At 40.8% G+C, this 27,963-nt stretch overlaps 2 protein-coding genes across 2 annotated transcripts; one reads left to right on the forward strand and one right to left on the reverse strand.

The window, feature by feature from the left end:
- Window positions 1-1,797: 1,797 nt before the first annotated feature.
- On the reverse strand, window positions 1,798-21,779 carry abhd17b (abhydrolase domain containing 17B, depalmitoylase). Its single transcript, XM_033620312.2, has 4 exons — window positions 21,254-21,779; window positions 19,120-19,596; window positions 5,696-5,875; window positions 1,798-5,268 (listed from the first exon to the last, which is right to left on the reverse strand). Exons 2-4 carry the CDS (start codon window positions 19,584-19,586, stop codon window positions 5,049-5,051), a joined length of 867 nt encoding a protein of 288 aa, XP_033476203.2. The 5' UTR covers window positions 19,587-19,596; window positions 21,254-21,779; the 3' UTR covers window positions 1,798-5,048.
- Window positions 21,780-22,175: 396 nt separating this feature from the next.
- Window positions 22,176-24,907, forward strand: c9h9orf85 (chromosome 9 C9orf85 homolog). Its single transcript, XM_033619146.2, has 4 exons — window positions 22,176-22,362; window positions 22,740-22,846; window positions 23,685-23,798; window positions 24,434-24,907. The coding sequence occupies exons 1-4, from the start codon at window positions 22,261-22,263 to the stop codon at window positions 24,666-24,668; spliced, it is 558 nt and encodes a 185-aa protein (XP_033475037.1). The 5' UTR covers window positions 22,176-22,260; the 3' UTR covers window positions 24,669-24,907.
- Window positions 24,908-27,963: the final 3,056 nt, after the last annotated feature.

The following is a 27,963-nucleotide window of genomic DNA, read 5'->3' on the forward strand; positions in this document are numbered from 1 at the left end:
TTAAATGTATTTATTTATTTATGGCATTTTTATTTCATGATTATTTAATTTGGCTTATTAAATTGTCTTATTTGTTATGTTTTTGTGTTTTTGTGTTATGTTGGCCTAAAAGTAGTTAATTGTATACTGAGTGCATCAGGATTTTTTTCATAGGTTTTTTTGTTTGTTTGTTTTAATTATAGAGTGCCATTTCCTCCAGGTTGCTAGAAAATTCACAAAGAAAATACTAAGGACTTGATCTCACAGGCAGTAAGAGTAGAAGCAGTAACAGTTGTATTATTCTTGTCACTGACATTTGCATTAGTAGTGGTGGCCAGTATATCTCAGTGTAACTGTAAAATATGTTGATGTGTAGGCTTTATGGGAAGACCAGGATGACTGAATCATTAATATAAAACTACCAAAAGCTAAAGAAATGTGGCAACTTTGGTGCAGGAGTTTCTTTGTACTCTCGGAATGGGCACACCACCAAGTAGTTTTGCTACAGTCATCTGTTGTCAGTGTCCTGTGATAATATCCTTGTATGGAGCAAATGATTGTTACTTCATGCAGTGAGCTATTAATATCCTGTTTACAGGATTCTTTCACAAGTAAAAGCTATGGAATAAACAGTAAGGTGTGAAAACAGAGGGTAGATTCCTACACAAGCACATGAGTGATTCTGGAGCTGAAGCACAAGCTTTTTGTTTGTTTACTCATGTGATAAAGCAAATAAAAGGCTTTATTATGTGGCCTATGCGTTTCTACTCCCCATCTAAGGTATCTGAAAGTGGGACAGGTCTCCATCCAAAGACTTAAAGAAAGGAATTAGGGGTTTCCGAGGAGTCACTGAACAGGTCACCAGGACCACTTGAGCAGCATGAACTAAGGGGAGGGGCTTAAAGCTGGACCGCACTGCCGCCTGCTGGTGACAAAGAGAACAAACTCTGTAACCTCCCTCCAAGGTACACAAGGGGACAAACCAGGAGAGGCAGCACCTTTACCATGATGCTCTAAATGATGAATTCTAAAATATCAAACACTGATAACACAAATACACTAAGAGTTTGCTGTCAGATAAATAAACTAAATAAAATCCATAACTTTTACTTGACTCATTTTCCTTATGGTAACACTGCAGGATCTCTGCAACATCCTTTTTTTAGTAACCCCTGTAATCCTCCAGTTGTCTCCTCATCCATATACCATTACTGCCCCTGAGTCTAAGCAGAGTTGACCTCTTGACCCCATGCAGTATCAGGTTCACACTTTCTCCTTTGCTTTGCAACGATCTGGGGAGAGTACCAACTGTGCTCCTCACAAACACACTGTGCAGAATATGGCAATCTCTTATATATTATCTATGCAAATGTGGTGCAGTATTTTGTACAATATACAGCAATACCTCAGTGTACACCTTCAGATAAAACCTGCCTCTGACCCATGAAGGATCAGATTATATTTGATGCATTCATAGTTGAGAATGTATCAGCACCCTTTGTGTCTCAATTCAGTTTAATGTTATGAAAATATTAGAGCTACACGCGAGGTCTTGGTCAGGACAGTGATCTGTACAGAGGGAGTGCTGTGTGTTATTGACTGTAAATCTGCTTTGTTGTGGTGCAGCCAAATCACATCTCTGTCATAATAAAGGCACTCCTGTGAAGAGGACATGAGCTGTCTCCATCACGATAAAAGCAAGCCCCCACTCTGTTATATTGTCCTATCTTAATCACATGAGAGACCCAGCTCTAAAGAACAGACCTGAAATTTAGACACACAAAAAGCCCCCCAAAAAATCAACAGTTCAGTCACAAATATTGTTGCTTCTCAAATACCATTTTATTTGCTCTATCCATGTTAGAATTACTTTATTAATATTGTTATTACATATAAGTTCCTTCTGTACTGAAATATGCTATACAAAATTAATCTAATCAAATCAGAGATGACATTAGTCAAAGTGACCGGTACAAAGGTCATCTGAAAAGCCAAAACGATGGCCTACCTTGGTCTAGTAGTTGTCATATCAAGAGTTAGAGAAGTAAGAACTACAGTTGAGAGATGATGACAAAAGCTTGTGAATTAAAAAAAAAAAAAAAGTCCAGTACAAATATTATTTACAAAGTGAAAATGAAAGAAAGCATATCCTTGTTTATAAGACAGATGAGTTGTGAAAAAAAAGTAGTTTTCATAACAACAGACCTGACAGGCGGTTACCAATCCTGATCTGGATGTTGGTCAATCAAAAAAAAAAAAAAATTAAGCAATTAATCTTTGCTTCCTCTCAACCTGTAAGTAATCAGACCTGAAGGTTTACAGTAGCACCCATTGGCTTATTGGTTAATTGTCATTTACCAACAGTATTTGACCCCTTTTGTGAACACAGGCTCAAGTGTAATACAGGTATTACAAATACCCATAACAACATTATTCATTGAGATTTCTCATGTCATTCTGAGGTTGTTATACAGACCAAAAAAAAAACATAAGAGAAACGAGCCATTCATGGCATGCAGGATCACTTTGACATTTTTTCAGTGCCTCGATGGAGTCATCAGCTGGCTGACGCTTTGTTTCTCCTCACTCAGCATTAAAGGGCAAATCGACAGACAACAATGGATCCAGAAATACCATGCAGACAAAAAGATAAAGTTAAGACAAGAACAAAACATTCCGTCCATGATGGAGGCCTTTAATGCTGAGCCACGTACGCTGATAACACCCACTGTCCATTCATGATTCAGCTTGAATGGAATGGAATAATGTTTCTCAATAACTTAAAACACTTTCATTTTTAACAGCTTCCTGAACTGAAGAGGAATCCACACCGTTAATAATGTTCACCATTCAGTCCTGATTGGCATTAGTGGTATAAGTCTTGATCAGAGCACAGACCGTTAGCTGCTGTCACAGTCATTATATTCTCATATAAAAAGACACATCTAGAAAGATCTGATTTAGGTACATAAGCAAGATCTGCAATAACTACACACAATAAAGGTGGAGTCAGTGATTCCGGTGAAGGTCTGCTGATATTTGAACACCCAAACAAATACACCCCTCCCATCAGTGTTTCTTCAGAAGCTTCCCTGTTGCTTCCACTGCCTTTTGAGCACGGTCACACATGAGCAAAATTAATACTGGTGAATATTCGCCACTGGTTCACCTCCAGTCAGAGCTAGCAGAGGGGCGAATGAAACATTTGTTTCCGGCAGCAAAGCAAATTCACATTTTCGCATTGCGAAGTTCGACTTGGTGAATTTTAACCAGGAAAATCAGAGTCTTAATCAATAGCAAAGTAATATGTGTGATGAGACAGTGACTGTTGCCATGTCTAACCAGCCAATATTGTGTGATATTGGCCATGACAAATATAAACTGCCTCATATGAGAGATGCTGCCTGGCTGGCAGTGAGACAGGAGACAGGCATGAAACATAAGAAAAAGGAAAATGGACCAATAACATCATATTTTGCAGTATCTATTAGCAATCTAGCTAACAGTAGCTAGCCAGCTAGCTCGCTATATCAGTCACGTCAGGCCCCTGCCCGCATTCAGCATGCATTTTATCTCAGCAGGCCTGCATTTGCTCATGTGTGACCACGCCTTTTCTCTTTATAAATCCATGAGCATAAATACTCCTTGTTGCTGATTGGCTGGAATAGTGTTGTGTAGCTTGGTTTGTTTCCCCACTTGAGAGCCAGTGTATGAACACTAGTTTTTTCAGTGCGCACACACAGAACACACAGGTGGTGCACTGTGAAGAGATATTTGCTGAATTTGAGAAAAAGCGCATTGGACTAGAATCACTGACTGCACCTTTAACTTGGTATCTTCACACCCAAAGACTCTCAACACTGGGTTTCATTATAGTTACTATATCAAGGCGAATACTTAATTCCGAGGGGGGGGTTCAGATATTTTGTCCACAAAACCGTCCAGCATTGCATTTTTCTAAAAGCATCCAGCTCATCGACTACAGCGTACTGACACTGATCTTATAGCAGCAATACTTTCGAGTTTACCTTCAAGTAAGAAGCGTGGGGACATTTTGAGTGTGACAAAATAACCCTCACACTCATTGGTCAACAATACACAGCAGCAGCCTTTTCACTGGGTAAATGAGCTGCTGACTGACTAAGCCCCATCTTGCGTCATTCTCCTGTGGTGTGTAACATCAAATTGTACCATTTTCAGATTAAACTGAGAAGTAGAGACTGAATACAGCTAACAGAGCTTTGGAGAGGTTTCTAGATGGTTTCTGAACAGAGTTCTTTGTGTGTCCAACCCCTGCTATATATTATACTAAACATTTGGCAACACTGGCACAGCTAGATAACGTCAGTTTGTCATGTACAGTTCTTCAGTGACAGCTGATACGTGCAAATATCATGTATAATATAAAAAAAATATAATAAACAGTACTCCAAAGAAAAGAAAAAAAAAAAAGAAATTCATGGTGACTGTAGAGTGTAGGGTCGACTCTGACCTCACAGTCAGATGGAGTTCAGCTGGATTGGAGAGAGTCTGGTCCACTTCTGGTCCAGTCCAGTTTGTAGCAAGGCTGTTTCTCAAAACCTCAAAGCCTCAGGAACCTCTCCGTTAAGAACAGTGGACCATGTCTTTCTCAAAAGGCATTAAAAATGTGACACACACACACACACACACAAACACACACTCTCTCATATACTGCATGTACACATGGTGTGTTATATGTGCACATGCCTACGTCCTCATTCATTCACGCACTTTCATGATGTGCAATTTCCGACGTAATAAAAATAAAACCTAAAAGCAAAACAAAACGATGGGTATGTGTAAGTTCACAGCTGCAGCATGTGGAGTGGATGGTACTGACAGGCAAACTGGAGCTCCGAGGGGGAGAGGCGCTTGATGATGAGAGAAGACTGCCACCGAAACGTCAGTACTACACAGACAAACACCACTTCCACCTGCATCACTTCACAAAACAAAAAGTTGTACCCCTTCATCATCCAACCTCTACTGAAAACCACTGCTTTCTTCTCTCCTTCCCTCTCCACCCTTTTTTCCCCCAGCTCTCTCTTCTACAAGTTGACCAGCTCGTGTGCAACGAACTGTTTGAGTCTCTCCAGGTATTGTCCGTAGAGCTCCACGTCATTGTGTCCTGCCCCCTCCACCCAGAGTGGCTCCACGGGGCGCTGACACCGTTCATACAGCGCCAGGCCATGGGAGAAGTCAATGACCTCGTCCTCTGTACCGTGGATCACCAGCACCGGTGACGTTACCTTCGAAATCTTGTCGATGCTTTGGAGTGAAAAGATAAGAAAGCAGTGTTAGGGAAGGAAGACAGTCAGAAAATATCACACATGATTGAGTTATAGGGATCATAAACACTATAACAAATTTAAAAAAATGTTGAAAATTCACCAATAAAAGGGAGCTGAAGCAGATCTAGTTTGCCAACTGACCAGCAGAGGGAGCTATTGAGAATGTTTTTTTAAGTGCTGTCACTTAAAGAACACTCCCTGTATTAATTTGAAACATCTAAATGTTTAACTCCATGTGTGTCTTTTCCTGATGCAAATTCACTCATGCATTGCTGTGTTTTTAAACGCATGTGTGCTTTGGTTATTTGAATATCTGTACAGGGAGGGCGTGTGCCTCTCTGAATGTTTGTGATGTATTCAGTCTGGCTCTCATGCATGCCATCTGTCTCATACAGTGACCTCACTTTGGGAAGGCATCGAAGCAGTAGGTCTTCTTGGTGTCGGGGAAGGCCACTCTCATGCCAGAGGTGAGCGGAGAGTGGAGGATGACTGCGGCGCTCTCATAGCGAGAAGCCAGGTCCACGGAGGGCACGGTGCCAATGCTCTGGCCGTACACGATCACGCTCTCTGGCCGGATGCCATACCTGCGAGGAGGACACAGAATATCTGAGTATCACGCTTTTGCTGATCATGAGCAGGATATTTACACGACTAGCAGCTGAACATATTCGGGTAGATCTTGTGTGCTTTTCCAAACACTGGCAGGCGTCCAGTTAGGCCTTTTGTTAATTAGAAAAAAGCAGCTTGGCTGGCAAAATCAGAAAAGCAAATGTTGTAGTTTGGAATCCAACAGTTGGGTAAAGTAGATTTTCTTTGAGTGCTTTTTAAGGTAAAAGAGAAACTTTTGGCCATCACGATCTATTGTTTAGCCTATCAAATTAAAAATGCACTCACATTGCCAATTAGTCTCCCATCGTTCCCTCATTTCCCCCACATGCTGCTCCATAAGCAAACACACACCTGTGCGCTAACTGAGACTTACTCATGCTCTATTATCGGCTGAAACGTCATGCCACAGTGACTCAGTGATTATATGGCCTCCTAAAACAAGCGCACAAAGATGGGACACAGCCACGGTTCACTGGCTGTCTGCTGCTTTTTTTCAGAGCAGCTGAACAGAGTGGACCACCGCTGTAGTCTCGTGATTCAGGGGGAAGGAGGGGGAATTGGAGCAAAACAAGCAGAAAGAGAGCAAAAAAAGACACTGATACCGGACTAGGGGTGAGGGAGACACTGGGGGAAAAAACAGAGCAGAAGACATTCCACAGCTGATTACGGAGAACGTGACCCACTCTAGCAAGCAAGCAGTCAGCTGACAACCTGAAACCTAGTCTGAGAACACTGCATCACTGTCTGTACTGCTGCACTACTGGATAGCGCATAGTACACAGCCATAACCAGCCTGGGAAAAAAAAAAAATCACTGCCCTACTCTATTATTAAAATTAGGAACACTAACATTACAGGCTTAACAGTACAGCCTCTGCTACTGCAGTCCTATAATACACAGTGATGAACAATACATGAACACCAAAGTCTGACACCACTCTACACTGCTGTGATGGATTATTATAATTAGGAATGCCACTAACACAAGTCTAGCACAACCTTTGTAGAGGACCCATCTGCAGAGTAATGTAGTCCTGCTGCTACTGCAACAGACTTAAGTGTAGGCACATCCACTTCAGACATAACATGGATACGTACATACTCAGACACACAAGTCATTAACAGGAATATATGCACAGTTTACTGTTGGTGTGTCAGCTGGCCTTCAGCGAGTATAAATAGGGGTGAAAATACTGGCACGGCATGTTAAAGTGTTACTGTACACTGTCGGGTGCTGTGGTGTTAACAGCACCATTAATACTCAAGGTTGGCTGATGATAATATATACAAAACACGGACTGAAAGATTAGCTCAAGTATACAACATAATGTGGCTGGTGAGGGGAAGTGAGGGACAGTAAGGAGGAGACCACAGAGATAGTCTTTTTCCAGACAGCATCAATAATAACACTGTCTGATTAGAGACTAACAGCTCCTAAAAAATGTGCCATAAACATCTTTGTTTCAACATTTGCAAGTAAATGCCATCATGCTTTTGTAACTGGCCACATTCAGAGCATTCTTGATGATCCGTCGTCAGAATAAAAAAGCTTAACTACTGTTAATGAGAATCCACTTTGATCCAGTTCAGTTTATGGAAAAGCCGTTTCTCAGATCAGATCCTTATAAGCCTCGAGGGCTTTGAAGTTTTGATCATAATCATCTTAAAAAAAGCATAATTTGTGAAAATCTTTGCAGGAGGCTTAACAGTGTTCTTTGGTTAGTTAGATTCCCACTATTTCCTGGTTCAGTGTTTATTGACTAATGGAAAGGAAAATGTGATAGCTGACCCTTTAGGCCAGACAAGATTTAGTTAAATGACTTTCATGTTGCAAGGGTTAAAGGGACAGTTTACCCCAAAATAAAAATACACATAGCTATTTTTCCTCTTGCCTGTAGAGATGTCAGCCTTCTTTCCAGTATATCGTTACTAAATGGCACTTGGCTTGTGGTGCTCAAAGTGCCAAAAAATATTTTTCGAAAAACTCAACAGCAATGTCTCTTTCCAGATATCATGAACCGGTTACTCAAGATAACTCACAGACCTTGTTGTGAGCTGTTTCATGTAGGAACTATTTTCCTTCTACCGAACTACACCTGCCAATCCCATCACTGCACAGAAGGTAGTGTGCATCTACTAATGGAAGAGATGTTTGTGTCAGCGTGAGATGTAAACATTAATGGTGTCTTCTTTGGCAAAGCTACAACATTAGCTAGCTCAGTGGTGCTAGTTAAGCTAGCAGTTGATGCCTGCTTCCTTCTGTGCAGTGATACAGTTGGCGAGTGTACTTGGTGGACAGAAAATCGTTCCTACATAAACTCCTCACAACAAGGTCTGTGGATTATTTTGAGTGACCAGATCATGATTTCTGCAAAGAGACATTGCTGATGAATTTTCAAATGTATTTTTTTGGCGATTTAAGCACCACAAGCCAAGCGCTACCAAGTTACATTATAATGGATAGAAGGCAAATATCTCTACGGCCAATATCTCCAACACTCGACAACTCGCAACAAACTAATCTAGGTTCATAAATAGCACTACACTGTAGTGCTGGACGATTATGGCAAAAATAATAATCACGATTATTTTGATTGATATTGAAATCACGATGAATAAACACGATTATTCACTGATTTCAAAACTCCACCAAAACTCAACTTTAATTATAACTTAAAAGAACAGCCAGAAATAAATTAGTAACAAGTAAAAAAAATAAAAATAAAAATAATAATAGTAAATTAAAATAATAATAGCAATAAAAACAATAAATAAAAATAAATACTAGGGCTGACCCAAGTTCGATAGCACGGGATTCGATTGTGAAAAAAAAAAAAATCGAATATTCGGCCTTTTTTTTCCTCCCATTTTTTTTGGGGGGGACCTTGAACGCAACACCATCTCCGACAAGGAAATAGAAAGCCTGACGTGCAATGAATGGAGACCTATTATCCTGCTTGAGTACAGACAGCTAAATTCTTTCAACAATGTGACTCAAAATAATGATAAAATAGATTTTATTGATGTAAAATAATATGCTGATGGTGACATTTTCCACCGGTCTGGTGTCAGTGACACATGCTGCTCTGAGTCGCGGATTTGTCTGCTTGCGCTGCAGTGCGCACTGAGGGTTTTCATTTTTAGTGTTAAATCAAAAGTTAAACGCTACTTATCAGCAACCAGAAGTGTTTTTTCGTTTGCGAATATTTTTATCTTAATTCTAGGGTTGCAAGAAACTACCTTTTCGCCATAATTTGTAAGTTATTAACTTTTTTGGACTTTTTTTTTACGCTTGTGTTGCCTTGGGGGGCAGACACGACAGCGTGACAATGACAGATGACTGAAGTTGTCCTACCTTTCTTCTCAACCAAAGGCTGCCTTTCTGCCATGTTCTCAATCGCTCGCTCCACATATTATTGATCCACACACGTCACACGCTTGCTGCTGCTGCACATAACACAGGTGCATTCACTTACATACACGTCGCGCCGTGCGGCGCATTAATCGTTTTTCTTCGATTATAATGTTTTTATGATCGTGAGAAGCCAAAATCGAAATCATGATTAAAATTCGATTAATCGTCCAGCCCTACACTACAGGTAAGAGGACAAATACATGTTTTTGATTTGGGGTGACATGTCCCTTTAAGCTCAGCTAACAGACATCTTGTAAGGTTGTAAGGTAATGACAGAGCTTCAGGACAAGAGACTTCCAGTAAAATCAAACCCACTCTTGTCTTAAGAGTACTGAACTATATCTTAAAAGACAGACAAGTAACAGAAGACGTCAAGCAATAAATGAGGTGATTGCCACTTTAGGAATAAATGTTCAATATTAACTCCTCCCAGAAACTATACAAGTAAATGGCTTGGTACAAGGGTTTGTTTGGTTGCTTACTTCCTTAACTCATGACTGCTGACAGGCAGCATTTGATGATAAGAAATGATCAACAAATCTGAATGAGTGGGCTTAATTATACCTCACAACTCCACCATAACGCTCAAGACTGCACAGTGTGACCTTTTCACTTAAGATTTAGCTTACTTGTCACAACAGTTTGTTATTTGTTTGCTGTTGTGAACAGCTTTATCAGTGTAACCCTCAAGTAGACCTTTATCAGCTACCTTTTACTTATGCTTATCTCCATGTCTCTATGCTTATCTAGTCAATGTTCTTTGCCACATCAGGCCACTAGAGCCTGGCCAATCCTAACACACATAAACACTCACCACATGGTTGTCAATACAATGTATACAATGCCAATATAGAGAGGGAAAATTGAAACCATTTTACAGCTTAGTCATCAGGTGATGGCATATAAGATACCGCAGCGAAGCTTTCCCCAACTTAACCTGGCACGCTTTGCTTACATCTTTACACCTAACAAACATTGTGCAAGTGGCAGTGTTTTGCTTGAGGAGACATGATAAATAATGCATGGCTTGAACCTGTGACCTTCCATTTACAACAAGGTCACTCTAACCGCTAACCCACCCAGCTATCTTGGCACTGTTAGACGGACTGCTGTGTCTTCTGCTTACACATTCAGGAAAGGACAGTTGAAGGGCAGATCTGCAGCTGCACTCGTCTTAAGACGACACCATGACAGGCTTTGACCAACCCAGTTCCTCACAAGACGCAGCTACCCCCCAGACCGGCCAGCGCAAGCCTGCAATTTACTCCATTGCATTTCAGCTTGAATAGACCTCACCGAGCCATTGCCAACCACGCTCCATGGTTACGACCCTCCCCCAAACCTTCATCAATTTAGTCTCCTGACACAAATCCAATCTATTATGCATCACATCCTCTCCCGTTCCCCAATTCTGTCTCTCGCTCCCTCTTGGCTGCCCACCTCTTGCTCCCTGAAGACCAAAAAGATGACTAATAGATATTTTAGGATATCCTGAACATATGTACAGGCATTTTTAACAGATTAGCGTACCATCTGCACTACAGCAGGGGGATTCTTCAGTTAGCACTCCGATGATCAGTTATCATGCTTAGCACCTCTTTACTCATTTCCTTCCATTGTATACTCACTTATACAGATTTGTCCCGAAAATAAAAGGATGACATCAATGTTTGTGGCTCAGTGAACACACACTTCAAAAGTCATTGACTATGTTTACATGAACAAAATATTCAGGTTCTTGACCTCCCTCCGAAAAAGACTGACTAATGAAAATGAATATCCCACTAATATTCCTGTTTACTTGCAGCCTTGCATACTCCAATTAACATGCCCTAACATGTCCTTGAACATGTCAAAATATGAAAAAGTTGAACTGCTTGTGTTGTTTTGCTTCTTTGCATCTAAATATGATTTTCTCAAAGTTTTCCACCAGTGGCAGACTAACCAGAGCCTCCCTCTTCCACTCCTTCAACCACCTTCTTGGAAATTAGCATTGCAATATTTGTGCACTTCCTAAAACCTGTAGATATCCAAGTCTTCCATGATGTTTAAAAGTCGGCGGGTTTCTCCTTCCGACCAAAAATATTGGCTTTTCTTTTGGGCAGGCATCTCTACCCCAGCTTCGCAAACTGTTGGGGAGTTGGTTTGTGTACAACGCATCCAAACCGCAGCAAACCCCCCAGCTGAGGTGCATTTTTCTGAATAGAGACTGCATCTAATACCAATATCAGCATGTCCCACATCTTAATCAAAGAAAGCTTCATTCAGACAAAGGCCTAATTCAGAAAATCAAACTGGAATATGCAGTTTATATGACCCGCATTAAATTCAGAATATTGTCATGCTTGGAATAATAGTGGAATATTAGTTTGCATTTAAATGAAGTCATTGAGACGTAATCAAATATCAAGATGTGAGCATATTCATTACATAATCAGCAAAACCTGCACCTGTTTGTCAGTCAGGTGAGCGATTACGCTCCACCCAGCTGACTTAAAACACACACACACACACACACACACACACACACACACACACACACACACACACACACACACACACACAGAGCAGCCTTTGTCTACCTTTGGCCATCAGCTTAACCGCTACTGATATCCCAAGTAAACAATGCGTATTGCCGTTCTGTGAGAATTTCCCCTGACTATTAAACGTCTGACAAGACAAATGGCATTCCGATTTGAATCAATATCATGACTGACCGGGAAGTGAGTTTTTCTGGTTTGACTTTATTGGCCATAGTGTGGTAAGACCTTCGTCTGAAAGCTCATTGGAAATGAGTTGCTAGGCTACCGCTCAATATTAGACTAGCAGGATTGACTGCTGGCCCGCCTCCATCTCAGAGGGAAAAGAAAATGATACAGTGCCATTCTGTAGTGGAAAACACACAAACACACACACTGGGTCAAAAAGAGGAAGTGGGCTGGTAGTTTAGTCAGCTTGGTCACTCTTATGTCAATAAACTCTTTTTCTCATGCCTGATATCAACTAATGCAGACTAATAAATAGTACACCACCTGACTCATTCGTCTCTAAGTATGTCTGATCATTAATATGATAATGGAGGCCGTGTGAGTGCGTAAACATGCTGACTCATACAACTGCTGAATCATCTGATCCACTCCCTGCTCAGGTGAAGGGAGTGCCTCATCCACCGTGGCTGAACAAAAGAGCACAGAAGGAGCTGAGTGTCCTGTGTGTACGCCTGGCTGAGCAGCCGTGGTTCGACTGCTCGCAAAGGGACAGGTGGCTCCCCTCTGTCATATGACTGCGGAGTTTAGAGAAAGCAGCCTACACAAGCGTGTCAACACTCCAGAGGAGGCAAATTTGCTGACTGCTGAATCATATGGGAGAAAAAGACTGGATGACACAGAAAACAGAAGCAGAGAGAGACAGACTCTGTTCAAAATGTCAAACAATCAGAAAAAGAAGACACTGCTGCAGTACAACACGCAGAGACAGTGAGAGAGATACAAGAGGCGCTCTCTTCTTCGGGCTGTGCGTCTGATCCAACATGAGAGACATGCGCAAGGGATGTAGGCAGCCGACTAATGTGGGGCCGTGCAGAGAGGCCTTTTGATGTGATAAACACAATCTAGTTGATTCATGCTTGGCAGGGTCAAAAGCTGGGCTGTACTGTCTTTCTATCAAACAGACAGTCAATTATGAATCTGGCACAGCCCTCAAACTGTCAGACACAAACAGCTAAGTCAGAAAGGCAGATAATACATGACGCTAGGGGCCTTATCAACAATAAACACTGAAGATTCTATGAAAAAAAGGTTATGTACATACAACAGCAGAGAAGTATGCAAGGCCAAACATATTCATTAAATTGTGCACAAGATTTCTAGCATATTTTGTGTTAATAAATCCCTCATTGCTTGTATTTTGCGCCCATGAATAAGACTTGAAGTCCCAAATTTAATAATTCTAGTGATTAACTAGCAATTAGCTCTGAGTGGTTGTGAGAAATCCTTAAAAACTGTCATTTCAATCTCTTTGTGAAAGAAAGTTGCAGCACAGTATTAATGTTAAACTAAAGTGCCTGTTGAGCTGACAAAACGCCAGGGGGTTTGAGGTCTTAGCAGAATTTCACCAGCCGAAAAGAGTCTGATGCGTGGCAGAATAAGCAGTCATTGCAGACGATCCTGACAGCAGACCATTAACGCACTGTAACTGGAGAGGCTGCAGAGCTCTCACAGACAGAGAGAGTGACACTGACATGCCAATAAAGGATGAGGAGACTGTTGCCAGTGATCAGGTATCACAACCACAAGTTCAACAATGACGCTTGTCATTTGGTTAAGCCAAATATAGCATGCAAAATAAACTTGGGGAATTAACCTACCTTATTAAACTGTTGATCACAGGTTATAAAAAGAAACAGAGTACAACGTCACAACCCGGATGTCTTCGTGCCCAACCCTATCATAACAAGTGCCTCTGTGTGCCTTAAGGCTGCCATTCCACATTACATAATGCTGCAATCCTTTTTTAACCCTTTGACAGTCTGTCCATTTTTAAGCCTTAAAAGTCTCAAATGTTTACGTTTCTTTAAAAGTTATATTTTTACATCAAGTTATTCTTATCTTCCAATTCAATGTGGCATCTGCATTTTATTCCAATACAAACAAATGAGGAGATTTCCATATGCCTTCATTCGGACAGACATGTTTTGTTTGTCATGACAAGCTGGCATTCATACTTGCATCTTGGCTTTCGAGAGAGCTTTACAGTCAGAAAGCAAGTTGAGACTTCTTGATTATCAAATTGTTTCCTTGTTCCTGCAAGTTTCCCATTCGATCTCGAAGAGCATTCTTACCTGATTACCTACAACGCCACGTGATACAGTGTCTGAATGATGTTGAGTTGATACCTGCTCTGCCCTTATTTAAGAAAGGCTGATTAACACTGTGTACAGAACAGAAATGAAACAGTTACCGGTTTCATGATAAGCCATGGTACACTTACGAATGTTGAGTGTTATCGTTTTTAAATGTTAGTTTGGTTACCCCACTTTGAAAACCACAGTAAATACTATCCAGCATCAACCAAAGCTAGCAACAGTCTCCTAGACATGAGTGCGCAGGCGCAGCATGCAACGTGGATTTGTTTTGCTGATCCCTTGTTTAAAGAATGGGCGTTCAGCGGGCAAACCCAATGATGCTACTGGCTCCTTGTCCTAATCTCCAGGAGGACAGACACTAGAGCAAGCATTTCAAAGCAAACGCACTGCACAAAGAAAAAACGCATAGTGCTGCTAATTTTAGTTGGGGTGTGTGCACCATACCCCATACCATGACAATACTCATGAATGATCATTTTGGCCACTATAATCATAATATGAAATTTTTATACCGTTTCATCTCTAGTAGTGAAACAGGAACAGGTGGCAAACCGCCACCCCAGCTGACAAGGTGTACAGGTTTAGTTGGCCTCTAGGCAAATTAGGTCGTGCACATAAAGATTTGGATACAATGGCAGTGCTGTTGTTCAAGGACAAATGTAACTTCTTCAGTATATCAGCAAATATTCTGTTGACTAGAGTCACATATGGCTCTGAGCGTCACACTGCGATCACAATTCCATCATACATAAAAATACCTTGAACAATGCTTTTTAGATATCATTACAGTCTAAATTACACAATGCAAGTAACCTCACTAGTGGGAACAAGATGAGTTGTACAACAATACAATGAAAGATCGTAGAAATGATCAGTAATGGTGAAACACTGGAACAAAAGTATCTCTACAGTACAGACAGTGGAGACAGAGCCCCGGCCACACAGTGTGTAGAAGACAGACAGGCAACCATGCAAATTTTTTATCTAATCTACATAACTGATAGGGCTGGGCTGTGCGTACTCAATACCTTTAAAAAGGTATCGACTGACATAACCCAGTATAAAGTAGTAGTGAAACTTCCAGTCAAACGATTCCTGTATTTGATCATTTTTGTACCCAGATCTAGAAAAAATGACTATTTGTATGGTTTTGTTCTCAGCCAATCACTGCAAGCATTCTTCAGTTTAATATGGTGAAGCTGAACACGTTGTATCTGACAGAGACGGCAGTTTAGCGTGCCAAGATGTCACCAAAATGTTTGAAAGTATGGCTATAGCCTATTACAAGCCTGTGGTGTCTGGTGGCATTTTACAAAACTGAATGCCTCCATTCACATGATGGTAATGGTAAATGGACCTGCATTTGTATAGCGCCTTTCTAGTCATCTAGTGACCACTCAAAGCGCTTTTTACACTACAAGTCACATTCACCCATTTACACACACATTCATACACTGGTGGCCGAGGCTGCCATACAAGGTGCCACCTGCTACTCAGTTTTAACACACTTACACACCGATGGAACAGCCATTGGGAGCAATTTGGGGTTCAGTATCTTGCTCAAGGATACTTCGACATGCAGACTGGAGGAGCCCGGGATCGAACCACTGATCTTTCGATTGGTGGACAACCCGCTCTACCTCTGAGCCACAGCTCATGGTGATGATCAGTTAATAGATTGTCAACTATTAAAAAAAAATCACCAACTTATTTCACAATAGATTTGATTGATTTGTTTTTAAGAATTTCAGTAAAAATGATCCAATTCTAGCTTCTTACATGTGAATATTTTCTGGTTTCTTTACTTCTCTATGACAGTAAGCTGAATATCTTTGAGTTCTGGACAAAACAAGACACTCAAGGACATCATCTTGGGCTTTGGGAAACACAGATTGACATTTTATAGACAGATCGACTAATCAATTAACTGAGAAAATGACAATAAAATCGACAAGACAATAATTGTGGTGTGATTGTTGTGTTGGGAAAAAGAAGTATCACATGAGGTACTCTATTGTCTATTGGTATCAGTATCATATTAATACTGATATTGTAATTTTTTAACAATACCCAGCCCTAACAGCTGAGCTTACATACAAAGAGTATAGTCAACAGGTTTTACATCGATGGCAACAACAATCGTCTCCTGCCCCACACACAAAATCAAAGCATAATATGATATTATTTAAAGCATCTGTTCTGCTTTGCTAAGATTAAATGAAATTTCAAAGAAAATTTCAGCGCAGGTCACGACTGTGTGGGAGCAGGAGATTCCTTGGTGTATCAACAAAAATAAGTAAGTGAGCTGGAAAATGAGAAAAATAAATAAATAAATAAAATAAAAAGCAGAATAACACAGCAGTCTTAAGTGCTTCTTCTCTTTCAAGTTGTCTGGTGCTGTGAATAGAAAGAAAGAGGAAACACTGGGTTTCAGACTGCCCAGAAGGCCTCTCTTATGCCTTCGTCTCATTTCCTCTCTATCACATTCAACATTGTAATTAAAGCTTTCGTAAAACTGTTTTGTGGCACTCAACGAAGCATGTTTAATTGGAAACACTAGTGTTGGAAAGGTTTCATCTTTGAAGCAAAGGAATGCATTTGTCTCCGCACACACATCGATGCAAGGAGACACAGAGTGTCTGGCCACCAGAAAAGCAGGTTCTTCTTCACAGCCCGTTTCCTGTATGCACAACCTTTATGATCAAGAGTTTCCTGTTTAACTTGCCAGCTTCCTTATTTAAAGGGCCTTATTTAGAGAAATCCACTCAGTGGGTTCTGTGAGATGTAAAAGAGGTGCAGTGAGCTTCACAGCGAAAGCCAGTAGCTAAGAAACAGTAGCACTTTGCTGCCAGTGACCCTACCAGTGTTATCCATCAGCACTTTGAAACCTCTGCAGTGCCAACACCTTCATTTACCACAGAAAGAACATACACCCACATAAGCATTGACACAGGAGTGGCACTCCACAGAAGCAGCCCACTTTTTCTCTTTGCAGCTGATTTACACTGCTTTGGTTCCTCTCTTCCTGCCTTTAGTTTTTCCGAGCCAAAGTTCCCCTTCTCCTCTCTTACTCATTTGTTTGTCTTCCAACAGGAAGTATACAAAAGCAACCAGGCTGAACTTTTATTTTCCCCCTCATCCACGTAAACAAAATGGCATGAATATGATGGACAAGATATTTCCACTCGTACTCACAGACAGACACTGTACACTCCTCCACCACATCCTGTTCTCTGTCAGAACAGGTGAGTGGCCGCGTGCTTTATGTTTATGCGGAGAAAGGATATCGATCTTATGCGCTCTGTAGGGCTGCAAATAACAGCTATTTTCATTAACAATTTATCTGTCAACCTTTTCTCGAACAAACAGTGAACATTTTTCACAATTTTTCCAAAACCCAAGGTGACATCTTTAATTGCTTGCTCCAAAGATATTTAGTTTAACATCATCTAAAATATTTGAGAAATTGGAGCCAGAAAAGATTCACCATTTAGCTTGAAAAATAGCTAACTGGTTCAGCTCTACATACATGTGGCAAACCAGCCCCAAAGTCATGAAGTACAATGCCTATTGTGTCATAAAAAGGGCAAAAGGAAGCAGTGACAACAGGGTTAAACATGGATGAAAGGAAGTGAGGCACATGAGGTTAATCTTATCTGGGGAGAAGAGTCCATGCCTGCAGTAAGCAGAGTCAGATCAGATGGAATTTTAATCGTTATACAGAATCTAACAAAGCAATATCTATCTACATACAGTGTCATGTTTGTTGTCATTTAATTTAGTGTTTTATTAAATTATTATATTTAATTATTTTTTGTATGTCATGAAAAGAGAGTAATAAATGGAGACAACATGATGAAATTAAGAAAAAAATGTTTCCAGCAGTTCACTTGTAAATCTAGTTTCTAAATGACATGATTTAATATAATGTAATAGAGCAGGAATTCTACGGCAAATTCCTCTGGACCATCTGCGATGTAAAAGCACAAGTCATTGCTTCTTTCATTATCATTACAAGGCTATGATACAGATTAAAGCAAACACAAGAAGCACTGAAGAAGTAAGTTGTATCAGCTGAGAAATCAGAAGAAGAAGTCGAATATCGGCCAATAGATATCAGTCTATTCATAGCCTGCGGAGCAAAAAGATGCAGCAGAGCTCCCACTCACACCTACATATGGCTGGCCAACATAATCACAGAAAACACGCTCCTTATTACCTCCTACAAGAACATCATGTCATCCCAACTCAACCGTTCCTTGCCATCTCCACCCATCATTTTATCAGGTCCAATCTAATCATCCCTCCACCCAGCTCCTGCTGTAAACTTTTTACATCTTCAACTCCTCCTGCTATTGCTTCGTGTCTCTGTGATTCTCCTTATCAACCTACAAGAGGCTGGCTTCTCAAGACTTTACATCAGTTTTTGTTTCAGTAAGTCCCCATTTACTTCCCCATAGCTGTCGCCATTCACAGTCTGAGGACAACAAGAAAGGTTGCCATTGTTGTTATTCACAACATTATCTCTTGCTACCAAAGCAAAGCTGTCAATGGGAATGACGTGACCAGGGAGCTGCTATTAATATGACTCTTTCCCCATGGTTTACACAGCTGACAGCCTCATTGTAGACTGGCAATATGTAGAGGAATAAACTGCACAGGAAGGTTCTTACAGTTCCTTTACATTACCAATGTGTGTCATGCAACTTCCCTTTCCTCTTCAGCTCTGGGTTGTGACATAATTTGATGCAATGCATTTCAAGTCCACTTACGGGACTGTGTGCCCAGGATAGATTTAAAGCAACACTTTGGGCCTGTGTGCAATTCAATAACTCTAATATCAACACATTCATCACTACTTATCAATCACTGCATCCTTTCTCTACAGGCTGTGCAAACATTTGTGTACTCCCCCAACCATCATCAATCATCTCTCCTTACCGTGACCGGAGTGCCTGCCAGGCGGCATCTACATCAGCATACAGGTTCTTCTCTGAAGGTTTCCCAGAACTTGCCCCGTAACCCGAGTAGTCGTAGGAGAAGACATTGCAGTTGATCCGTGAACCCAGGCCAATGTAGAAGCTGCTCATCTGACCCAAGTCCACTGCATTTCCGTGGGAGAATAATAGAGTGTACCGGGCGCTGGGTGAGCAGCGGACGAACATGCAGGCGATGCGGTTCCCTCTTGAGGTGCGTGTCATGAAACACTCGATAGCGTCCTTCTCACGGGACGAGTACTGCCAGTCGGCGCGCTCGGAGAGGTGCAGCGTCCATCGGCTGCCACTGTCATCAGACATGAGGCTGTAGGTGGGCTCTGGGGGCAAGAAGGCCAGCTTGGAGGCGATCTTGCTGGGGCACGGTGGACAACAGAACAGGCAACATAGCTCGCTGAGGGATAAGTGGTTCATCCTCAAAACACTGTGACAGGGAGAGGGAGAAACGTTAAAATAGAAGCAGATACATTTCATCAGCTGATTAAAATGTAAGAGTTGCCTTTGAGAACTAATAAGAGAAAAAAGGATGCAATCTCATCAAACAAGAGCATCTACACTCTCTCAAACAACTAAATTTGCCTCTGCACCCCCTGCAAATTGATCACAAGGAGATCACCACGAGAGCAATTCCCCACAGAAGTCTTGAATGATGTCTTCTCTGAGAATATAATAACAGTTTGTCTTTGTTAAGTGGAAGAGCAGGGGGTTCCGGGACTGGAGGCTAAGGCCAGGCTGCTGTCCTTTCTTTTTATACACTATCAATTCCCCTCTCCAGAACGCATGGCTCTCTTTAGCCAGGATTATAAAAAAGACATAGTGACTCTGATTGAGTGTTTGTTCTCTGGCTGCCTCGAGGCTCCACAACCACTCAGACAGTATTGACTTAAAAGGCTTTCTTTTTTTTCCCTCTCTGCACCTGGACCCCTACCTAAGGCTACCTTTTATATATTCCGGCTGCTTTTGTATTTCGCTGGCCGACTGGCACTAAACATGTCAGCAGAGCTCACTTTGGCGACACCAAAGCTGGTCAACCTAACAAAATATCCTCCAGGAATGCCTTGCACAAGTAATTTGACTCTGCATAACTACACATGCCCTTTCGAACAAGGCCAAAACACATCACTGTCAGGTTATGACAATGTGTTTAGGATTGGATTTCAAATGAAGGTGCTTGAGTAGGAACTTAGGCTACACCCTGCTATTACATCTTTCCAATTACATCCTAGTCTATGTGATCATGCAACAGAAACTCTCAGCCTGCAGCTGCTTTTTTGCCAGGACACATCAGCATATTGCTAATTTATTTTATTGTAGCTTCTACAAGCTTTGCAGAGAAGCATCTTAGCATAATGTATTGCTGTTTAGAGTGACTTACTCTTGTAAAAACTATGAAAGATGAAGCACATTCCTCATGCCTCTTGGTGGCCTGCTTCACCAGCAATTTTCTTGCACACTTAAAAATTTTCTAGAAGGCATTCAGCAGATTTACTTCAGTTAGTTATTTTGCAATTTCCCAAACTTTACTGATGAGGACATTCAATCTATTTGTGGTGGATTTGTTTATAATGGTCCGCTCCTCCTTTTGCAGATTTGCAAGGAAGTGGTCTAACCAGCTGTTTGACCACGTGTGTTAAAGCCTAAAATTCTTGATCACAGGTGACTTCAATACCACTTAATTACCTGTGTGCCACTTCTACAAACGATTGGCTGTGCCAGAGATGCTTGAGAGTGGATACTTTTGCAGCCACTTGTGCTCTGTGAATGCTACTTATACAAGATGCTGTGACATTCAAAAAGAGCACGCAGCAGCAGAATACATAGTGGAGGCTATTTGCTTCCCATATTCCCCAAAATAGTCCATAATCTGCCATCCGCGGAGACAGAATAGAGCCCCGCAGCGACTTACTGTAAAATGGTGGTGGAGGCTGCAATGTGTTGGGAGAGATTAGAATGATTCTGGGCTGGTTTGTGGACGTTTGATTTCCAGTAGCTAGACACAATTATTGCTGAGTGTGATGGGCCAATTAGCAAGCAACACTGAAGATGTTTCTTACAGAGTAGAGAAATGATCACAACATTACCTGGACGGCGGCTGGACGCTTGTTTTGTTTTCCTTTCTATTTTAAGGTGACAGTATTGGCCAACGTAGCCGTGGTCAGGTGTTAATATCTTCGCACCAAGCCAACTAACTTGTCTTCTTCACGACGCCAGCAGATTGACAACGTTATCCTCGGCAAGATTATCCTTTGTCCCGTGTCCTGTTTGTTGGCTATGGCACTTTGAGTGTGTATATCCCTCTTGGCACCACAGCTGGGAGTTACTATTAGCTAGCAGCTTCGTCCTCCGGGTCCAGACAGCCTCCGAAACTGTCGTTTCTTTTCTCTCCGCTCGGCTTTCTCAACATATGGTCCTGAATGATAACGGGGTCGATTCATTCAAAACGTTCAAGTCTATAGAGCTCAGCAGCGACATGGGTGAATTCGCTAAAGGTCCAAAATTAACTAAATTCTTGTCACGCGTCCGTAGCGGTTTCAATCAGTTCACAGCAGTATCACTTGCCTCTGAAACATCACCGCTTTCGTTGTGAATATCACTCTGCTTGTTATCTTCGCTTGTAAGGAAGGAGGGAAGTGATTGACAGCTGTTCGAGCCAATAGGAACGAGGTTAGTGAAACGAGCCCACCAATGGGAGTAAGGGTAGGCATTTATGGGCGGTTCCTTGGCGACGCCGCAGAGTGGTGACCTAATGTTTTAATTGACTTATAGAAGAGCCAACCGGTGATTACTATTGCGAGGCGCCGACCAATCAGCACCGCTGGAAGGGTTTCTAACGTTCAATCGGTGACGTCATTGACCTGTAACTTTTTTTAAAAGCGTATTTTAAACGTAAAAAAAGTTTTTTCCCTGCTCTTTCCCTAACAAACAGCTCTTTGGTTTCATAATTTTAACCACTTTTGAGAAAAGTGGAAAATTCGCGTTTTTACCTCAATGACGTTTCATGACGTGGTCGTACTTCTTCCGGGTTATCTTCTCTCCGGCATGGTATTTGGGTCCATATCATGTGTTTATCTAAAGATTGGAAAATAAGATGAGTTCTCAGAAGGGTAACGTATCTCGGTCGCGAGGCCAGAAGCACCAAAACAGCACTGCCTACAAAAATGATAAGTACGGAGCGACTGTACAAGTGAAGGTGTGTGAACCTTGAAGTAATATGGCGTGTGTAGCTAGCCTGCATAGATACTGAGCTCATGTAAAGACACTTTAACGTTTTGAATTAACGTTACAATGTGTATATCATTATAGAGTTAACAAAGTGCTGTTTAAGACGAAACTATGTATAACTTTTGTTTATCTGAAACGACATTGATGTAGCGTTGCTTAGAAATTATGTATAAAAATGAAATTAAGGAGTGTTTTTTGTTGTTAAGCAATGAACAGTTTCTCCTGCTATCATTATTGTCAACGATAATGCATTTCCTTTAAACCCTACCTTAACAACCCGTTGCTTTGTCAAAGCCATGTTATAACATTATTATTAATATAACCTTTCCACTATCTTAACTACAGAAGGCAAACTCAAAGATCCATGATGGCCTCTGTCAACATTGTAAGGGTGTTCTTGAGTGGAAAGTGAAGTACAACAAATACAAGGCACTGACACAGCCCAAAAAATGGTGAGTATACATAGATACTACAGACATTCATTACACATGGATCTGCACTGCTACAACTGCTCATAACCACATACATTTGAAATGATCAGATCTGTTACAGTCAATACGCAAGCTCAATATGGATTATGCTTACACCTCAATTTTTTGGTGTATTAATTTATCAGCCGAAACACTTGGAAGTTACAGGCTCACAACAGCTAAGTTTAGCTTCATAACATTGTGAAATTGCTACACAGGAAGAAGCTTCAGGTAAGGCTGTTTAAAAAAAGTTAAGTCATCACTTTGAGCTAAAGTTTGAGTCTTAACGTTTAAGTTAAAAGGATGCATGCTTGTAGCAAACCAGTTGGCAAGTTGAGTGCATAGGCATTTTTCACAGGAGACATTTTGACATGCCACAGTAGGAACAACACAGGTGTAAATGATAAAATGAATGATGGCTGAATTCCATTTAGCATGCTTTGATTTCAGGATGCATGTATCCTGCATGCTTACTCTCTGTCACTCTCACTGGACCACTTAAATAGAACAGAGTTAGTCTTATTAGCAAAACCTGTGCTTGGTGTTTGGTGTTGCTGGAGTAACTGTGGGTCCACAGTTCAGCAGGCACTCAGGAAAGCTCCTGATGTCCTGCAGATTTCCAGTTATCTCGTGCTGGCATGGCAACCTCTGCTTTATCAGCTGAGTCAGACTCACATGGTCTTTGTAGATGTGTCACATGTTGAATATATGCAATAGAGTGTTGGTGTTTTGGATTTGTTATTTGTGTTTCAAAGACAGTTGTAGTTGGTTCCAGTGTGAAAATGTGTGACATTTGTGCATGCATGTTGTCTTCTTTCAGTGTCAAGTGCTCTCAGAAGACAGTGAAGGATGCATACCACATTGTTTGTAAACCCTGTTCTCTTCAGCTTGAGATCTGCTGCAAGTGTGGGAAGAAAGAGGACATCATTATTCCGTGAGTGGTCCTGTATTGTGAGAGTGTGTGAATTTGTGTGTGTAGATTCATACAGAAAAAGCATAAAATACTATAAAGTCACTTTGGACTGATCTTACTGAAATGATCAACCTTTCTGTTTACTAATGAGAAAATATGTCCCTATTAATAAAGCCAAGTCTGGGCTTTTCTTGTCCACATTGTTATCAGTGACTCATGAAGAAGCAATTCATATTTGATGTCCTCACGTTGTAGAAGATGATTGTAAAAATGTGTTATGTGGGTTTTTCATCTGAGGGCAGGGTAAAATCACAATCTCATTAATATTTTTTTTAAATCATTGTCAGATCCGTACAAGAATTTCTACTGCAAGTCTGCCATCTTGTGGACAGTGAGATACATTACAACGGATTCTTGGAATTAGCTTAACTTACTGGCAGCACTTTAGCCTCTGTCTTTTCATTTCAATTTATTGCCCTTTACAGAAATTGTTTTCTTTTAACATGTTGGCATCAATTTATTCTCATATGTGATTTTATTTATTTATTTATTTTGTTCACATTATGAGGTTCAAACCATGGCCTGAGGGATTTCTACTTTGCTCTTCCAAGATTCCAGTTGACACTGCCTCACTTTGTTTTTCTCCCACTGTGTAGAATAAACAAAGGGGACGATGAAGAGGAAGAGGAGGATGTTAAACAGGTTAAGAAAGGATGTGGACGAGGGAAGAAGGACTTGGATGACTTGGACAGTGACGATGATTATGATGACGACGACTTAAGTGACCTCAAAGATGATGATGAGGATTTCCAATGTGACTCAGAAACCAAGAAGGCGCAGAAAAAGTCTGATGTGCTTCCAGATGTATCCAGAGTCAAAGTTAAAGACTAACGACATTGAAACGACAGTGAGAGGGTTCTTTTGTACCAAGTGGACCTTTTTTTTTTTCTTTTGAAAAAAATATGTACATAAAGCAAGTTCACAAATCAAAGTACAGTGTAAGGTCTGAGATGTGATGATACTCAGATGAGCCGTATAATGTACTGCACATTCACAAACCTATTCACAAATAAAACCAGCTGGATATATACCGCACATTTGAATAGAATGGAATAAAGACATGTACATGGTGTGCATTTATTTAAAATTTGTGTATCTACGCAACCCATTCTTCTCACAATAATTGAACTAATAGAGGTGTTGAAGTGTCAGCAGCACTAAAAACAGAAGTTCAGGCTTTGCTAGAACATCAGGAACTGGCTCTGTCTACATTCATGAAAGTTATCATGTTCAGTCTTTTTAAAACTGCTGTAGAGAGGTGCTGATGTAACTTTGTAATAATAGAGGCTGTAATTAGTGACACTTGAATTGCATCATTATGATGAGAAGTGCTTGTCATGTTTTGTTCACTGCATATTATTGAGGGTTAACTACATATTAAAACACATTTCAGTATAACCACAAAAAATTATATTTCTTTTAATTTTAGCGAGCTTTTTTGGGCTTGTCTTCAACCTATACTTTGTATACTCCCCTCTAGAATAAAGAAAATTAAATGCAATAAAAGTATCTAATAGATTTTCCTCAGAATTATGAATATGGCTTATAAATGTGCAGTTTGCACATTTTTCAAGTAAGTTATCCCCAACGCCTTTCAAATTTTTGTTTACCACTGGGCGGCTGAGAGACTTTTCTGTAGGCAGCTGTGAAGCAGTTCACTCATACACTTGTCTGGCAGAAAATGATTAAGCATAACTTTTCATTTTCCATCACTATTTTCAGCTGCCCTTTACTCTGCCAGTAACTAAGTAACCTGCAGTAACACGGCCATCTAAAGTGAGCGTATGGAGTCATTCATCATGAGGGGTTGATAAATTTAAACACTGTGGCAACATGTCAAACCTTACTTCCTCATTAGGACATGTGACATCATGACAGATTGAAGGAGGAATGAATGAACTCATGGGATGACCCTTTATGAATGCCACTGATGAAGTTTAACATGGCTTTCTTCTGCTTATACTCATGACTGTACGTTCGACATGCAGACCTTATGTTGATTCTGGATCTGTTCCAACTGAAAGGTTTATAGACTAGAAGCTGCTGTCTCTGTTTAACAGATAAAATTCTATTTGTTAGCTTTAAAGAAACTTTCGGACTGGCACAAAAAGGAGATTTAGGTTGTGCTTGTAAAGGCACTATAACTACTGTATTACTTTTGTTTTTAATTACCCAGTGTACTGTGAATTGGTCTATCATTATCACACTATGCAACATTTTCTCCCCATTTAGTACCTTTATCATTACCTGCTTACAGAATATTACCTGGATATTAGCAATAGGCTAACCACTCCATCATTACCTCATTATTATGAAGACATAATGCAGTGTTGGGAAGGATACCTTTTTAATGTGACACAATGTTACAGAGCACTAGTTACCCCGTTAGAAATGAAATAAGTAATGTTGCTATTTTAATCACTTCATAAAAGTAATGTTACTTAGCACATTTGATTACTTTTCTAACAGATGTGTGGTGACAGCGAGGTTATGGACCCAAAATGCAGACAGACCGAGGGAAAAGGGTTTAACAGTTTTATTGAGCCAGAATGATGCAGAGAACAAAGGAGATTCGGAGTCCAGGTGCAGAGTGGGATAACCAGGTGAGAGTGCTGGGCTGTGGGCTGCTGTGAGGCACGGAAGGAGACACACTGCGTGCAGTCGCAAATACTCTGGCACTGAGGCTAGAGTCGGTGGCAGTCTTAAAGCCCGTTGACTGCAGATGACTCTCAGGTGTGCACACTCAGCCTCAGTGCAGGGCGGGGGAGGGGAGAAGCCTCTGGAGACAGGTAAACACAGCAGCACACAACCCACACAGGAAGTAGACTCCAGAAATGTTCATAAAATAAAAGCCAAGAATCCATGCTCACCACAAGATGTTTTAAACTAGGTAAAAAAAGGATGTAGGAAATACCAAAAGAAGCATTCCTGCATGATGAAAAGACACAAAGCAACAGAATTAATGTTTTATTTGAAATGAGCTTTTTACCAAAAAGCCAAATATATGCAGATGTTACCCCTTTGTAATCACCATCATTTTGATTAGTAACTGTAATTTAATTACATATTTTTTTTCACAAGAACTGCAACGGATTACAGTTTTTTGTTATTTAATCACAACCCCAATTCCAAAAAAGTTAGGACACTGTGTGAAACGTCAATAAAAACAGAATGCAATGATATGCAATCTTTTTTTTAACCTATAATCAATTGAATTAAGTACAAAGACCAGATATTTAATGTTCAAACTGATAAACGTAATTGTGTTTTGTATATATATACCCTCATTCTGAATTTGATGCCTGCAACATGTTTCAAAAAAAGTTGGGTCAGGGGCGTATTTAACACTGTGTTACATCACCTTTTCTTTCAACAACACTCAGTAAGCTCTTAGTAACTGGAGACACTAATTGTTTAGGTTTTTAAAATTGAGATTCTTTCTTGCTCTGGCTCGACAAACGACTTCACTTGCTCAACAACTGTTGTGGTATCTTGTGCTTCTTGATGCGCCACACATTTTCAGTGGAGGACAGGTCTGGTCTGCAGGCAGGCCACTGTAGCACCCATACTCTTTTACTATAAAGCCATGCTGTTGCTGTACACGTGCAGAATGTGGCTTGGCATTGTCTTTGTGGAAAAAGCAGGGACATCCCTGAAAAAGACGTTGACGGATGGCAGCATATGTTGCTCCTAAACCTGGATGCACCTTTCAGTGTTTATGGTGCCTTCACAGGTAAGCAAGTTGCCCATGAGCCATGGGCACTAACACTCCTCCATACATTCACAGATGCTGGCTTTTGAACTCTGCACTAGTAACAGTCTGGATGGTCCTTTTCCTCTTTAGCCCAGAGGACGTAACATCCATAATTTCCAAAAACAATGAAATGTGGACTCATCAGGCCACAGCACACTTTTCCACTTTGTGCCATTCCATCTCAGATGAGCTCAGGGCCAGAGGAGTCAGCCGCATTTCTGGATGTTGTTGATATATGACTTTTAAACTTGCATTTGTAGATGCAGCGATGAACTGTGTTTACCATAAATGTTTTTCCACAGTGTTCCCTAAGCCCATGTAGTAACATCCTTTATATAGTCATATTGGCTTGAAGGTTTAAAGATCATGGGT

Source organism: Epinephelus lanceolatus, chromosome 9 (genome assembly GCF_041903045.1).
Source record: "Epinephelus lanceolatus isolate andai-2023 chromosome 9, ASM4190304v1, whole genome shotgun sequence".
Classification (NCBI taxonomy): domain Eukaryota; kingdom Metazoa; phylum Chordata; class Actinopteri; order Perciformes; family Serranidae; genus Epinephelus; species Epinephelus lanceolatus.